The 16,834-nt window shown below is 38.6% G+C and overlaps 1 protein-coding gene across 2 annotated transcripts in view; it reads right to left on the bottom strand.

Annotated features, from left to right (window-relative positions):
* The window catches only part of Cox7c (cytochrome c oxidase subunit VIIc), a 66,941-nt gene that overhangs the window by 14,018 nt on the left and 36,089 nt on the right, over positions 1-16,834 (bottom strand). Inside the window, 1 exon segment of one of the 2 annotated variants that reach the window (NM_001163460.1) lies at positions 6,814-6,932. In NM_001163460.1, coding sequence (NP_001156932.1) covers positions 6,819-6,932 — 114 coding nt within the window. In that variant the 3' untranslated portion in view covers positions 6,814-6,818. 2 annotated transcript variants of the gene reach the window in all.

Raw genomic sequence — 16,834 nt, 5'->3', positions numbered from 1 at the left:
TTACTTCTTCCCAAAATCTCAAGTGCAATAAAGCCTTTTTACGTCCGTAATCAAGGCACCAAAAAATTCATTTTTTCAATTTCGATTTATTATTAAAAAAATAAGTAGTCAAATCACTTGAAATTTTAATAGGATATAGTTTGATACATGACCCAACGACATGATTTTTTTTGTGAGGTTATAATATTTAGTTACAGAGAAATAAATTAAACAAAAAAAAACCTTTTTCATTTTATCTGCCGAACAAAGCGGTCGATCCCGAGGACCAAAGACGAATCCCGAGAAAAAATAGATACTTTTATTCTTTTTTAAATGCATTTCAGCTGAATCGTTAGTAACAATGGGATGATAAAAAAATGACCATAAAAAGAAAATAATTGAGAAAATAATATATAACTGTTTTGCCCAAATTCAAAATCTACAAATAGATATGCATGTCAAATTTTATTGATATTGTCGGAGTAGTTCCAGAAATATCACGGTATACACACACACCCACACGCACAGGCACATACACACACGCAAGCACGCACGCATTCACGCACGCACGCACCCACACATATACACACAACTCCGCTCAGAGGTGGGGAAGGAGGAGGGGGAGGAGTAGCAACCTCGTTAAAATAACCAAGGCTTATCTGGCCCGAAAGACAGAACCTTGTTAAAGGGCTTCTTCCTAGGATACAGGATTGGGAAAGAAACCCCGAATATAAATCAATCATGGACAGTGAGTTAATTAAAACACTGCCCCAAGCGGGTCGAGCTTTACAGCCCACTCTCGACGTTGGTTCCGATCGGGTGAAAGCCCCAGTGGCCGACGCAGGCTCCATGGATGTTGGGGGGAGCCAATTAACTAAAACAAGACACAAGGTTATAGAGGTGGGTCACTCGGCCCTCAAAGGAAGATTAGCCTCAAGTGATGCATCAGCATGTGATGGAGTCATAAACAGGGGAATGCACGAGGTATGGTCTAAAATTCAAACAGCAGATCGTGCAGAAGAAGAGTTGATGGACAAGATTCAGAACCATCTGGACAAGATGGATGCTGTAGTAGGTCCAGCCAAAAACATTCACAAGAGTGTTAAGGATGACATTAGGAAGGTCATGTCTTTCCGGAAACGGCTCATCAGCGTAAGAGAAGCGTCGAGCAAGACCAAATCTAGTTTCAGACTGATGATGTCAAATAGCTCACGGACCTCGCTAACCTCAGAAGAAAATCAGGAGGTAGAAACGCTAAGGAAGAGAAAGGAACGGTCTCCTACACAGAACGAGACCAATAAGAAAAGAAAAGAAGAGGACAGGACGCCAAGGCATGGCCAGAGTGCGCCACTAACGACAACTTCCAGCACTATTCAGTGCCCACCGCCCACACATTACCACCCTGGCAGAGGGTGGAAACAAGAAAGAAAAAGAAGAAAAAGGAAAAAGAAGACGATAAGATTAACAATGGTGTTGTAGATCAGAAAGGCACTAGAAAATCTAAGCCGCCAAGGGCAAGACCAACCCGACCGGAGGCTCTAATCATAAAAGCTACCGACGGGAAGTTCTACGCTGATATTGCAACTCTCGGGGACGGCGAACAGCAAAGTGGAACAGGTGATGGGTAATATCATACGAGCCTGTGACGCGGCCATGCCGAGAAGAGTGCCCAATTGTACACGACCACCAGTATATTGGTGGGACAAAGAGGTAGAGAGTGCGCGCAGCGAGTGTCACCGGACCAGAAGAAAAGAACAACGGACAAGAAAGAAATATTATAAAACCGGAAGAGGCCAGGAAATAGTAGATGCGGACAAGAAATGAAGGACGCTAAGAGGAAGCTTAAAAAAACAATCCGCGAAAACCAGCGACGGTGCCTTAAAGAACTACAGGATGAGGTCGAACAGGACCCTTGGGGTCCACCTTACAAAATAGTAATACGTACCCCCTCTAAAATGCCCAAAACTATTACACCGGGTAGTGACCACACTGTTCCCCAGGCAACTGGAAGAGCCAAGCGTCATCGAAAGAGGTGCGAATGAAGAGGCTGTTCCACCGATCACGATTAAGGAATTGTTAGCCGCCTGCAGAAGGGTAGGAAACAATAAGGACCCAGAGCCGGACGGCATTCCCAATATTCCATTGAAGCATGCCATCTATGCTCATCCAGTAGTCTTCGTAGACTTGTATAATGCATGTCTAGAAGAGGGAACATTCCCCACAAACTGGAAGAAACAGCGACTCGTGCTTCTGCCAAAAGGAAAGAAGCCACCCCAGGATTCCTCATTATACAAACCGCTCTGCATGTTGGACACCCCGGGTAAGATCCTGAATCGCATAATCTGCGTCGGAATAGATCATTTTATAGAAGGAAAAGGTGGATTAGCGAAACACCAATATGGCTTCAGAAAGAAGCGTTCAACCCTGGATGTAGTTAGTCTAGTGATTGACACTGCACAAACAGCAATAAAGGGGAAAAGATGGAAGTGAGGGAAAAAGAAGTATTGCGCCATTGTTATATTAGATGTCAAAAATACATTCAATTTGGCCAGATGAAATGAAATACACGAGGCACTCCAGAAGCAGGATGTGCCCTTATATATAAGAAGGATGATGTCCGACTATTTGAAGGACAGAATCCTATTATATGACATGGAGGACGGTACCAAGACCTATAAAATTATAGAAGGCGTACCCCAAGGGTCAGTGCTTGGCCCACCGACGTGAAACATCATGTACGATGGGGTACTAAGCCTACAATTACCTGAAGGAGCAACAGTCGTGGGCTTCGATGACGACATAGCAGTAGTGGTAGTAGCGAAACATTAAGAAGAGGTGACAGAAATAGCGGAAGAGGCGACCCGTATGATACACGAATGGCTAACGGGGACGGGTCTAGAAGTAGCCAGTCACAAAACGTTATTCTTATCTCTAGTAAGAAGAAGATGAAGGAAATTAAACTGATGGTAGATGGACATGAGATAGCTTCTCAACCAACCATCAAGTACTTGGGCATCACCATTGATGGGATATACGGAGCCCCAATATGGGCAGATGCGATGCGAGTGAAATCGTATGCACGAAAGTTGACTACCGTGTATAGGCGAAGTGCACTAAGAGTGGCGTCCGCTTACCGTACGGTATCGGATGATGCTGCCTGCATTATAGCAGGTATGCCACCCATTGACCTCTTAGCGTTGGAAATAAAGGACGTATTCGAAGCTAGGAGACGATCGAGTGACAAAAGCCAAAAGGAGATCTGGGATGCCGCAAGAAACAAGACGATGGCTGAATAGCAAACAAGATGGGACGCTAGTGGCAAGGGGCGATGGACTCATCGCCTTATACTAAGGATAGAAGACTGGATTGGAAGAAGACATGGGGAAGTTAACTACTACCTCACGCAGTTTTTGACCAGGCACGGATGTTTCCGGGTGAACCTGCATCGGTTCAAACTAGATGACCATCCGAACTGCCCAATATGTTCAAATGCAACAGGATGTTGAGCACGTCTTTTATTGTTACTAGAAGTATATTGGATAAAGTAACGCGGACAAGTAGACAAGTGTCCGAGGTTCATGTGGACAATCTTCTGTCCGTGGACGCTATTGGTGTGTCCGCAGTTACGAATTGGGACTCGCGGACTCTTGTCCGCGACTAGAGAATCTCGGAGAGTGTATCATCACGCTGTAGAATCACGGACAACAAAATTTCCGCGACTATGTTGCTTGCTCTTAACTTGTGAGGCTTATAGTGTAGATAGCAAATTTACTTTCTCCTTCTATTCTATTCTCAATAGTTTTATATTGTTTTAAGGATGTTCTCAATTATTAATAATAATTATGGAAACTGATTAAAATGTTACTGTTTTGTTTTATTGGAGACAACCCATAAGTCAGCATACGTTCAGTTTCTTACAAGATGTTTTCGATAGTTTTGTTTGTTATAGTTATGGGATGGCTTATTTGTGAATACGCTAGATTTCTTGTATAAATTAACTTAACTTACAATATATATGTTCTTTCACTGACGTGACCTGGATGTTGAAAACTCCTTCGTGGCACGGCAGACGTTGATTAGTCTTAATTTTACACGGTCATTCGTGGCTGATTAATGTACGGTTAATTTAACTTACTCTATGGTTTCCCATTAACGCCGATATGCTATCAACGATCCCTACGCCTATTGCACGATGCAGACTCTCAAACCGTAAAACTGGGAGTTTTACTATATCTTGCATGCAGAGTTTGAGTGTTTTCTACGCACTCAATAGGCGATGCGTACAGAGATATAGCACTCGTACTCGCTGACCCGGTACAGGTATACGACAACAAGTTACTTATACAATAGGCGCTCCGTGAATCGTTTCCTGGCCTTTGAAAGCCTCGGTGACGATTCAAGGAGTTATGAAATTTAATGAAACGCGGCAACGATCGGCCAATCAACATCTGACGTGCAAGGATGATGTACAAAAGTAAGTCAGTTATACGCGCGTAAGAAGTGTTGACCCTTATGTCAAAGCACTCGCTCTGATGTTCCGCGATCGGTTTCGTACTGTCGCAATCGATTTAGTATACGTCGTCTGTATGAATGCACGAATGCAGTTGCACAGGCGTTATACATATATATAAATGCCAAAGTATATATGAACATGGGATATTACGCTGTAAATTAACTTATTTATTGCTGTCAAAAGCTTTTGGGATGTTTACTTCACTTAATAGCATTTTCATGTTTAGGTATAAATACAACAAAAACCGTGGTAGCAGCGTTGCCGAGAAAGTACCTGAAAGCTACAGAGATTTTTTCAATCTACCAAGTTTCCAGGCTAGAATCTAGATGAAAACCCCGATAAATCAGACATGAATTCTAAAGAAAATATCGGTAGAATTTTTTTCCCACTTGCGACGTGTCGTTAGCATAACGACACGCAATTACAACACAACAAGTCTCGAGTGGTTGATTCTCGGATGTATTCGTAATGAATGCATCGGAAAATCAACAACATTGCATTGTATTTTCTGTTGTCCTATGCGCCTGGGGCTCCTAACCTCACCTGTCAGCGCCGGAGCTAGAGGTGGCTCCCCGCTGCTGACAGGAAGAGCATCACTCGCGACAACAGCGCCAAACCAGGAGGATTCGCGTCACCCTCGGGAATAGGCGAGGATCCGCGCGCGATAGCCACGAGGCCGCAACTGACCATTGCGCATCCGCGCCACGCATCTCTCTCGCGAAAGCAGTCATACGAGTAGGTAAGCGCCGAGCCGCGAGCATAGCAGCCGCGATAGTGTATAGTCAAACAGTGAGACAGCGATAGCCGCGGAGAGAGGGAAAGCGCGCGCGAGACTCGGCGAGAGAGAGCCGCGCAGCTGGCTCGCGTACAGTAGGCATAAATGCGCGTCGACACTCGCGAGCGCTGTTGGAAATTATGGCGCGTCGCCACTAGCAGTTCCACTTACTATACGTTATCGTCGCAAATGACCGCGTTAAACCTCGGTTATAAAAACGCAACGTCACACACTATGATTTGTTCATATAACCTTACTTTTTGCGCCAATAATCCTGCTCTACATTGAGATCGTTTAAAAATGTTTATAAATTGATAACCCGTCAAAATTCATCTATAATGTTTTTTGAAGGAGAGATATGATTTTCAAAGTGCGCATTAAGAGTGAAAACCTAACCCTACGCATGCATACTCTCATACATGACAGTATGTACAAAAATGCTGTACTGGCTGACTTTGTGATGTTTAAGTGCAATTACTGCGTAGAAAGTGTCATCGATGTGCTCAAAGTCACCAATGATGAAGTTTGCACTGGTATTCCAATCTCATCAGTATGCGAGCGCAGTCACTGTCAACCACCAAATCTCTCATAATCATGCTAAATCCACGATATTGAAGTTTGATGTATGTTCTTTTGCATTAGGACTTGTTAAATTATTTAGAAACAGCCTGCTATATCAGTTTTCACTTAACAGTCTTGGTTCGGCTTTTCACCCTGAACCCTATCGCTTTGGCGGCAAAAAATAAGTCAAAAAACACAAATTAAGTTGCAAAATTTCAGCTTTCTAAGTATGATAGTTTTCAAATGAGAGCAAAATCAAATTTTTATTGGTTTCGATTACTTGTTTCACAATTTTATTTTCACTCTCATTTGAAAACTATCATACTTAGAGAGCTGAAATATTAGTAACTTAGAGCATCAATGACACTTTTCACACAGTAATTGCACTTGAACAACACAAAGTCAGTCAGTACAGCATGCTTGTACATACTGTCATATATGACAGTATGCATATGTAGGGTTAGGTTTTCACTCTTAATGGGCACTTTGAGAATCATATTTTCCTCTTCAAAATAATTTTAGATGAATTAATAGGCTAAATATTCATCGTTCAACATTGACCGAAACTGTGAAAACTGTAGTTCTGTCTGCTAAGCTATTCTGCTGTATAACATAGCAGACAGACTCTACAATACGCGTCATATACTTCTAGTATGCCTGTACCTGGCCTGAACCGTACACGCATGCGCAAAAAATTAAGAGCACTTCTGCTACTCGGGTTTCAGCGTAGAAACTACGCATATTTCTCGACGGATTCTGGGTTTCATTTCTACCGAGTCGCTAGGGAACGGGCTTAGAACTTATCGGCCATTTGCTACCAGGGAAAGGTTGTATTTTTTTAAGACCCACAACTTTTTAATTTATTTATTCACTTATTTTGTCAAATGCTTAGATTTTGAGTTACAGCTTAGAATCTGTTTTTAGAAATTTTTGAAACTTATTCGAGACACGGTTTTAAAAAATAAAATTAATTCTTCGTACTTACTTAAGTTACTTCAACAGCTGATGACGAACTGCTAAAAATGGTATAGCCATCCCAATACTTATAAATGCAGTGTAAATTAACGTAAATTTGTATCTGTTATGAATGTCGAACGGAAGATTCTGAAATCAAGGCAAAAGAGTATTATTAAGTTATAAGTGAATATCTTCTATTTAAATAATATTAAAATATTATAATTCAATCATTTTTGTACAAATCTTCCAAAACTCATGAATTATGCGACGGAGTCGCCAGTCGATCAGCTCCCACTGACGGCTGGCTGCGTAACACTAACTCGAATGCTAGATTTATTATTTCCGCGGGTAGGTTCCGCGATAGTCACGCGCGTGGGAGCGCACGTTGGGCCGAGTGAGAATGGGAAGCAACTCACAAAGAAAACTCTCCGTTTCTTCATCCAAAATCTTACACTCTATTGCCTACGCCCTTTACACCGCCGAAGCCCTAGCGGCTAACGGCGCCACGCGGCAATGGCTGCTCGCTTTGTTTCTACGCTTTCGTGCGCTGCGTCCCGGTGCCGCTGCACCTAAACGCTGGCTGACGTAACACTCGCTCACTCTCGCACTCGCTTTTACACTAGCACACTCTTCTCCGACGTACCGCACCACTCAGAGCATACCGTCTACACGCACACAACGCTCTCTCTCTTTCTTCTTCTTCTTAGAAGCTAAAGAGAAGCTAAAGTGATCATTGCACAAGTAAAAATGCAATAAAAAGAAGACGTGAAAAAGCAAATAATTCAAGAATTAGCTAATAGTGAATCTGGAACTTTTGAGAAAACTATCTACGAAGATCTGAAGATCGCCTTACAAGGTAAAAATAAATTACTAGAAGAATTATTAGACCAAGAAAAACAAAAAAATACTAACTACCGCTAAAAATTTCATATTCGCTGAAATAGTATTACAGCCTAAACCTCAGCAAAAACGCATTCCGAGGATCATTGTTAAAAAAAAAAATAATGGAAAATGAATCCATTGACAAGGTGCAACAGTTGCTCATTACTTAATAAAAGAAAAAATCTATTTAGACAAATAGAATCAGTGTAAAAAAATAGATGAACAATACGTATAATTTGTAGAAGGAAGAAGCCAACCTTGGAGTCACGTAGATTCACGTAATTACGTGAAACTTGGTCGTCGATATTGAAACTCAAACTCCTACTTCTCGAACGGTTATAGAATGCTGCCAACTAAAGAAAAAAGCGCTAGCGTACTAGGAAAGTTGCACTCTCGAGCAGACGTTGCAGCTGGTTTTATAGGATTATTTAATTATTCATTTACGATGTATATAAATAAATTATGGATAAACTGATATCGGATGCCGTTGCGTATGCGAACATCTACAAATTTACATTGCTTAATTATTCTTTTATCTTTATTTATTATTCTTTTACCTTTATTTATTATAATTATTCATTTTTTACGCGCAATCGATCTATACTGGTCGCATTGTTAAAAATTATTTCCGGGTGCCAACTTCCAGAACCTAGTCCTGGAATGTGTTTTACACTGAGTAAACACAGATGATGACTTAATACATAAAGACAGATGATATTTCAATAAATTTTATCAGAATGTGTATAAGTGCAGTGTCCTTGGGTTATAGCACTAACCCTAAAAAAAGAAAAAAAGTGTAGTGCTATTTATAAAAGCAGAGGAGTAGTGTGATTTTGTTATGTTATATTCTGAAAGTTTTATAAACAATCTAGTGCTAGAAGTATTGTTAAGAAATGTGTGCACGTGAAGTTCTAAAGACAGGTGTGCAAGTACGCAAATTGGCAAGAAGTACTCTCGAGGAACAGGCGAGAAGAGGATAAGAATAGTCTTTGAAGAAACTTATCAAGATGAATCCAGTAAGAAATAAAGACCTCCAACTATTCAAGAAAAATCCAAACTCTAGCAGCGCAAGGCATTATTGAGGTCAGAAATAGAATGATAGAAATATTCTTTTTCCTGAGCTCGAGCAACTTTTGAGTTGTAGCTAACACAAAGTGCAACTTGTCAAGTCAGAAGTTCAAAGATTGTTTTGTAATTGATATAGTGCGTATTGAACATGGTCAGTTAAATGCTATAATCTTATGCTAAACAGTTTGCGCTAAAACTTATGTATGAGATAACAGTAGAAGAACGGTATTAGCATTTCGTGCTCCTAGCCTTGGACTTGCAGTACTCAAAGAATGAACAAAAGTTACAGTAATGGAAAAAAAATGCAGAGACTGATGTTCCTCGGCTAAACAATTTCAGCGGACCCTGGTAACGCTAACATGCTAGATCACATTGGTAGGTTACATTGATAATTTTCTTCAGATTCAAGTTGCAAGATTCAATACAATGACAAAAAGAAGGTAAGTGCACAGTTTTATCATCAGTCAGGATCAACTAACTTTTTTGACATTTCCTTTGATAATTCATGAAATGCCATTTTTTTTGTTTTCAGGTGAGGAAAGCCGTAGAATCAAGGTCTGTGTGTGCGAAACACTAAAAGCTTGGTCTTAAAGGATTTGGAAAGTATTAATTTAAGTTATACTTTCAACTATAATTATAAACTTGACACTTGATTTTCTCTAAATATAGTTTTTACTGATTTCAGCTCACTGTCCGTTTAAAATTGAATTAGTAGAAAATGTTTTATACACAAATAGGTGGCATAATAAGCGAAAAAGGAAAAATTTCAGTATTTTTATCGCCAAACAATTTCTAAGCATTCAAATCAAAATCCCTGCATTAATACCAAAACTACAAGTGTACAGAACATCCTTCTAAAATTTCAGCCCAAAAGAACCACTTATTCACTTAAAATCCTACGAATATTGACAAAATAGTCTTAACATTGCACTGAGTGTAACAATGGGTGAGTAGGTTAAAATAATGATTTAGCATGGTTAAAGTAGAGGTAATATAACCAAAAATAAGCAAAAAAATTATCTAGTTATTCAATAGAATTTTATTAATTTTTTTATAATATAATAAAATTAAAATATTTTAATTTTATTATATTATAAAAAATATTTTTTTATAATGTTTTTTCAGAGTTTTAAAGTATTGTTTCCCTTTAATCAAGCGAGATTGTTCCTGCCGCATCCGCCCTTCTCTCTCTCAAAATTTTTCCGTCTCTTATTTCTGTTACTCTTCTCCACCTTCTCATCTTCTGTCTTTTCATGATTGCTTCGACTCTATTTTTCTTTCCTGTTATCCCTTCTCTTTTCATCCATCTCTCTTTGCATACTTTTTATCTTCCCCTTCATCAATTCTACGTCCCTTCAGCTCTTAGAAATTACAACCTGTGAAATGCCGTCGCCTTCCCTTGCTTGGGTGTCAAAATGAGATACAGCGTCCGATGCATCCGATCTGAAAATCGGTAATACTCCCTTAGTAGCTATCTTACAGAACAGGTATTCTGGCTTATATGGCTTGCCCGACTATTCGCCGTCAGACGATGAGATAATGCTAGCTATCAGTAAGTTATAGATGAAGAGTGCCAGACCTACTCATTTACTGTTTCTGTCACGTCTGTATAGTATGTAATCATCTAGTAAAGGGATGGGTGTTATCTTGTCGTTGATCCAGATTTTAATTACAGCTATAACGTGGAAGAGGGAACGAGTGGACAAGAAGATCTTGATCATCTTAATATGACCAGTAAGGAAGGTCGCATTAAAATGACATACTCTTAGACCTACATACAGGGTTAATTTCGAAACGGATGAAGACGTGGTAAATAATTTGATGGTGGTTTTGGTCACATAATGTGCGTATGTGTTATTTCTTTTTATTGGTGGTTGGCAGCGTCCGGGCTGAAAAAGCATTCAGCTCTTCGTCAGTGTCAATGACGGTAACTCGTTCGTTGTCATCACTGGAGCGTACGTAAAGTCTCCCGTCTTTCACATACATACCGCATCCTCGTCTTTTCTCAGCCTTTAACCTGGCCTTAATGCGCAGCTTCTTAACGTCTGGAGAAGGCAGCTCCTTGATATTAATTAGCCCTTGATGGTCTGGGTTAAAAGCTCTTGCCACTTCCAGTAGGGCTACGTCGCTGGTGTGAAGCTTGCGCTTCCTTGATTTGGCCGCGATATGGAACGGGCTGGCACACTGGAAGAGACGGTGACAGCTAATGGTGATAGTCTGCTGTCACCTGTAGCGGTGCTGAGGTAAACTTATTAAAGGTGCTATGAGTAGGCTATACATTTTCTCAAAAAAAAAACTTGATTGTCATTACAAAATTAATGAAAGCATGTATAATAGGATTCGGCACTGTGAAGCTACTACAAATGTTCACAGATACGGTACATGAACAAATCCTCTTTTCAATAAAAAATATCAACAGAGCAATATCGTACGTAGACAAAAAAAATGCGCGTAATATATTCACGCCACAGACAGTCTGAGATGCTAGTACAGCGAAAAAGGTATCATTCGAATCTTGGTAATCTTTACAATGATTATAATAATAATAATCAAAACCTGTACAAACTCATAATCGAGGAGATCGATAAAAAAAATTAATTCTTGTGAAAACCTCAATGAGACACAAAGAATAATTGAAAAATTAAATTATTAAAGAAAAAGAAGTATTCTGGGGAAAAATTTCTAATAGTGTCCTTGTCAGAGAATCCAATATACTAGTTTTCGATGCTAAAGAGCTAAAGGTACTAATCTTAGCAGCAGAACTGCAAATGTATAATATTATAAAGCCTTCAACGAAAGTTCAAATATATATATATATATATATATATATATATATATATATATATACACACAGGGTGTTTCATTTTAATCCGACCACGACAAAAAACCATGGAAAAACTAATTTTAACGAAAAATGACCTGAACAAAAGTTGAAGGGGGTAAAGGGGGCCATCGAATGACACAAACACCTATGACCTTGAACTCGATTTTCAAGGTCATTTGAGGGTAATTGTGATTTTTTTAAATAGGAACCTCTATTTTAGACCTTGGAATCGGATGGAGCGGAAAAAATTACGTCGCAAAGGATATTTTAAGTTTGCTTTGGTGACCTTGAGAAGGCCAATTCAAGGTCAAATATAAAAATTCTGCTAAACAGCTGTTTGTCTGGTTTTATTTTACTGATGTCGAAAGATGACCTTGACAAAAGTTGAAGGGAACAAAAGGGGCCATCTAATGACACCAACACTTTTGACCTTGAACTCGATTTTCAAGGTCATTTGAAGGTCATAGTATTTTTTTAACGAGAACCCCTATTTTTGACCTCGGAATACTGAGCAGCGGAAAAAATTACGTCGGAAATGACATTTCAAGTTTGCCTTAGTGACCTTGAGAAGGTCAATTCAAGGTCAAATAAGAAGTATCAGCCTAAGATTGTTTTCCTTTCAATTTTTTCGTAGAATTATCATTTTGTTATTGTAATAAACATTAAGAGAATAATTGACTTAAAATGTGATTATGCTTTGCTGACTTCAAAGCCATTTTGTAAGGTCAAAAGTGCAAAAATGCAATATCAAATGTTATGTGGAGTCCATATTTATATCCTAACTTTAGTGTTGCCCAGGAACAACGACGTGGACGTAATAGGATTGTGTTCCCTTTGGGGTGCTTGATTAGAGTGAGTCTCCTTGCCTCTCACTTTTATTATGTACAGATTTGAATGTAGGTGCCCAAAGACACCACCATTTTTTTGGATTCTATTCAGTTCTTGGGATGTTTTCGTAAGCGAATTTTTATCCTATCTTTAGCGTTACTCAGGAACGACGTGGACACAATTGGCTACTAATTTTCCTCATTGAATTTTGCCTGAATTTATTGTTGAAATAAATAATTTATTTTGTATAGATGATTTTTCATGTTGAATTTTCCCGCGACTCATTGTTGAAATAGACAATTTTTCTAATAAGAGATCTCTTTTCATATGAATTTATCCTCTACTCATTGTTACTTACATTTAGTATTCAATAGTTTACTAGTTATTGAATAGTTATTGATTAGCCAAACTAATCAAATATCATTTGTTTAACATTTTCTCTTTTTCATTCATTGACCTTTATTTTTTCTATTAAAATTTATTACTCATCGAAAGCTATCTAATTTGTTCAGTTTGGTAAAAACAAAATTTTTTATTGAACTTGTTATAAATTTTTAACAATGGCTGATTATCCAGCCGCTGAAAGGGTTGATATTGTATTGATTCTTGGTGAATCTAGACATAATTATCGACAAGCTGCAGCCTTGTATCGAATTCGATATCCCGATAGAAGACATCCAAGTCATACAACCATTCGTGAGATTTACCGTAGAGCTCAACAAGGGCAACTAGCACGGGTTAGAGAACGTCGTAATTACAACGAAGATGATCTTCGTGTAATGGTCGTTTTAGCAATGGTTCATTTGAATCCCCACGTTAGTACCCGTGAAATTCAAAGGCAAAGTGGTATACCTATGGCTACTGCTTGGAGAATACTGAGAAGTCAACGTTATCATCCATATCATATTACTTTGACTCAAGATCTCACACCTGCTGATATGAGGTTAAGGCTACAGTTTTGCCAATGGGCACGACAAATGATTGCTAATGATCGTCACTTTTTTCAATACGTAATGTTTTCTGATGAAGCAAAATTCAAAAGCAATGGAGAGCTTAACCGACACAACTGTCATTATTGGTCGAATGTTAATCCGCATTGGTACAGGCAGATAGATAACCAAAATCGTTGGAGTCTTGAAGTTTGGTGTGGAATTGTTAACGGATACCTTGTAGGCCCATACTTTTTCGATGAAAATGTAAATGGCCATAATTTTTTACAGTTCCTGAGAGAACGTCTTCCAGTACTTCTTGAAGAAGTAGATTTATACACAAGAGCAAGAATGTGGATTCAATTAGATGGAGCTCCTGCGCACTATGCTCGAATAGTTAGACAATATCTTAATCAAAATTACCGTGACAGGTGGATTGGACGCACTGGACGTGGAGATTTGGGTGTTCGATGGCCACCGAGATCTCCAGATATGACATCACCCGATTTTTATTTGTGGGGGTATTTGAAAGATGTTGTTTATGAACATGAAACTACAACAAGGGAAGATATGATCCACAGAATTCAAACCGCTTGTGAAAACATCCCAAGAGCTGTATTACTCAGAACAGTAGAACATTTTCAGCAGCGAATTGAATTGTGTATCCAACAAAATGGTGGTGTCTTTGAGCACCTGCGTTGAATTTTGAGCAAAAGTGAGAGGCAAGGGGACTCACTCTAATTAAGCACCCCGAAAAGTGAGAGGCAAGGGGACTCACTCTAATCAAGCACCCCGAAAAGTGAGAGGCAAGGAGACTCACTCTAATCAAGCACCCCAAAGGGAACACAATCCTATTACGTCCACGTCGTTGTTCCTGGGCAACACTAAAGTTAGGATTTAATAAGGACTCCACATAACATTTGATATTGCATTTTTGCACTTTTGACCTTACAAAATGGCTTTGAAGTCAGCAAAGCATAATCACATTTTAAGTCAATTATTCTCTTAATGTTTATTACAATAACAAAATGATAATTCTACGAAAAAATTGAAAGGAAAATAATCTTAGACTGATACTTCTTATTTGACCTTGAATTGGCCTTCTCAAGGTCACCAAAGCAAACTTAAAATATCCTTTGCGACGTAATTTTTTCCGCTCTATCCGATTCCAAGGTCTAAAATAGAGGTTCCTATTTAAAAAAATCACAATTACCCTCAAATGACCTTGAAAATCGAGTTCAAGATCATAAGTGTTTGTGTCATTCGATGGCCCCCTTTACCCCCTTCAACTTTTGTTAAGGTCATTTTTCGTTAAAATTAGTTTTTCCATGGTTTTTTGTCGTGGTCGGATTAAAATGAAACACCCTGTATATATATATATATATGTATATACAGGGTGAGTCATTTTAATCTTTATTCTCAATTATCTCGTTGGCAAAGCATGCCAGCGAAAAAAGTTTCGGATAAAAGTTTTAGGATTTTTCCCTGGCTATCTGATGATGACCTTGAAAATGTTATTGAGCGTGACCTTCAAGGTCATTTGAAGGTCAAGTCGATTTTTTCAAATAGAAACCCCTACTTTTGGCACCAGAAATGGAAAGAGCGGGAAATTTTACGTTTGAATATGACCTTGCCTTGACCTTGAATTCAATGGTCAAGGTCATTGGTCATGCCGATAACAGTACAACTGGTTAGCTGAACTCGAATGCATTCAAGGAGAAAATGTTACCCACAAAAGTTTTCAGTTTTCTCCCCGGCTGACGAATGGTCATCTTGACCCTGTCGTTAAACAGGATCTTCAAGGGCATTTCAAGGTCAAGTTGATTTTTTGAAATGGAAACCCCTACTTTTAGCCCCATAAATGACAAGAGAGTGACATGCGTTCAAAAATGAACAAATTTTCAATATTTCCAGAAATTTTCAGTATTTTCTAAAATTTTCGTAATTTTCAGTATTTTCTAAAATTTTCGTAATTTTCAGTATTTTCTAAAATTTTCGTAATTTTCAGTATTTTCTAAAATTTTCGTAATTTTCAGTATTTTCTAAAATTTTCGTAATTTTTTCAGTTTTCAAAAATTTTCAGTCATTCCTTTATTTTGTATTAGTGTCAATTTTCAAAATTCTTGATGTAGTTGTCATTCCATTATTTTGTATTAGTGTCAATTTTTGAGAGTGAACTACTCTTAACAGTTATGTAGATAGCAAATTAGTGCAGAAAAGCTTAATCGTGTTTTTTACTTCTTGTAAATCGATAATTATTATTGAAAAAAATCTGTTTCCCTGTTTACTGGTCTGTAACAAATTATTTTGATTTTGATCATGGCTGATTATGGTCCCAACGAAATCGTTGATATGATCATGATTTTGGGAGAAAGTCGAAATAATTATGCAGCAGCTGCCAGACTTTATGCTGAACGCTATCCCAATAGGAGACACCCAAGTAATGTTACTATTCAAACCTTAACTCAGAGAGCTCGAAATGGAGCTTTTGTTCGTCAACGCCGTCATCATGAATACGACGAAAACGATCCTCGTGTTATTACCATTCTAGCGATTATTCATCTTGATCCTCACATTAGTACTCGACAAATAGAAAGAGAAATAGGTATACCTCAATCAACAGCATCCCGAATATTGAGAGCGAGAAGATATCATCCTTATCACATAACATTAACACAACAGTTAACTCCAAATGATATGATTTTGCGAGTACGTTTTTGTCGATGGGCAATACGAATGATTCAACAAGATCAAGACTTTTTCAGGCACGTTCTTTTTTCAGATGAATTAACATTCAGAAACACTGGAGAATTGAATAGACATAATTGCCATTATTGGTCAGATGAAAATCCTCATTGGTTCAGGCCCATAGACAATCAACACCGCTGGAGTGTTATGGTCTGGTGTGGAATCATCAATGGCTATTTGATTGGTCCTTATTTCTTTGAAGAGAACGTGAATGGGGTAAACTTTTTGAGATTACTTCGAGACATTTTACCTGAATTACTAGAAAATGTAGACCTAGCCACAAGGCTAAGAATGTGGATCCAATTAGATGGAGCACCACCACATTATGCACGCATTGTTCGTGATTATTTAAACACCCGCTACAATGGCAGGTGGATTGAGCGAGGTGGCCCAGTTGCCTGGCCCCCTCGTTCACCTGATTTAACCCCTCCCGATTTTTACTTATGGGGATATCTTAAGAATGTTGTTTATGCTCAACGGCCAACAACGCGAGATAATATGATCGAACGCATTCGTACAGCTTGTGCAGCAATCCCTCGAGATGTTCTACTTAGAACCATAAGACAATTCAGAGCTCGACTTGATCTTTGCATCCAACAAAACGGCGGTAATTTCGAACAATTAATCAATGGTTAACTCCAGTTAACATTCCATAAAAATACCAAAAAAATAACAAAAAGGGAAAAAATAAATAAAAAAAAAATAAAGCAATAAATGAGATACTAAATCCTTTTGACAACCTCCTCGATGGTGCATCCTGGGTTCGGCTG

Source organism: Nasonia vitripennis, assembly GCF_009193385.2.
Source record: "Nasonia vitripennis strain AsymCx chromosome 5 unlocalized genomic scaffold, Nvit_psr_1.1 chr5_random0002, whole genome shotgun sequence".
In the NCBI taxonomy this organism is placed as follows: Eukaryota; Metazoa; Arthropoda; class Insecta; order Hymenoptera; family Pteromalidae; genus Nasonia; species Nasonia vitripennis.
Note: the sequence above shows the minus strand (reverse complement) of the source record. Positions and strands in the feature narration are given on the sequence as shown.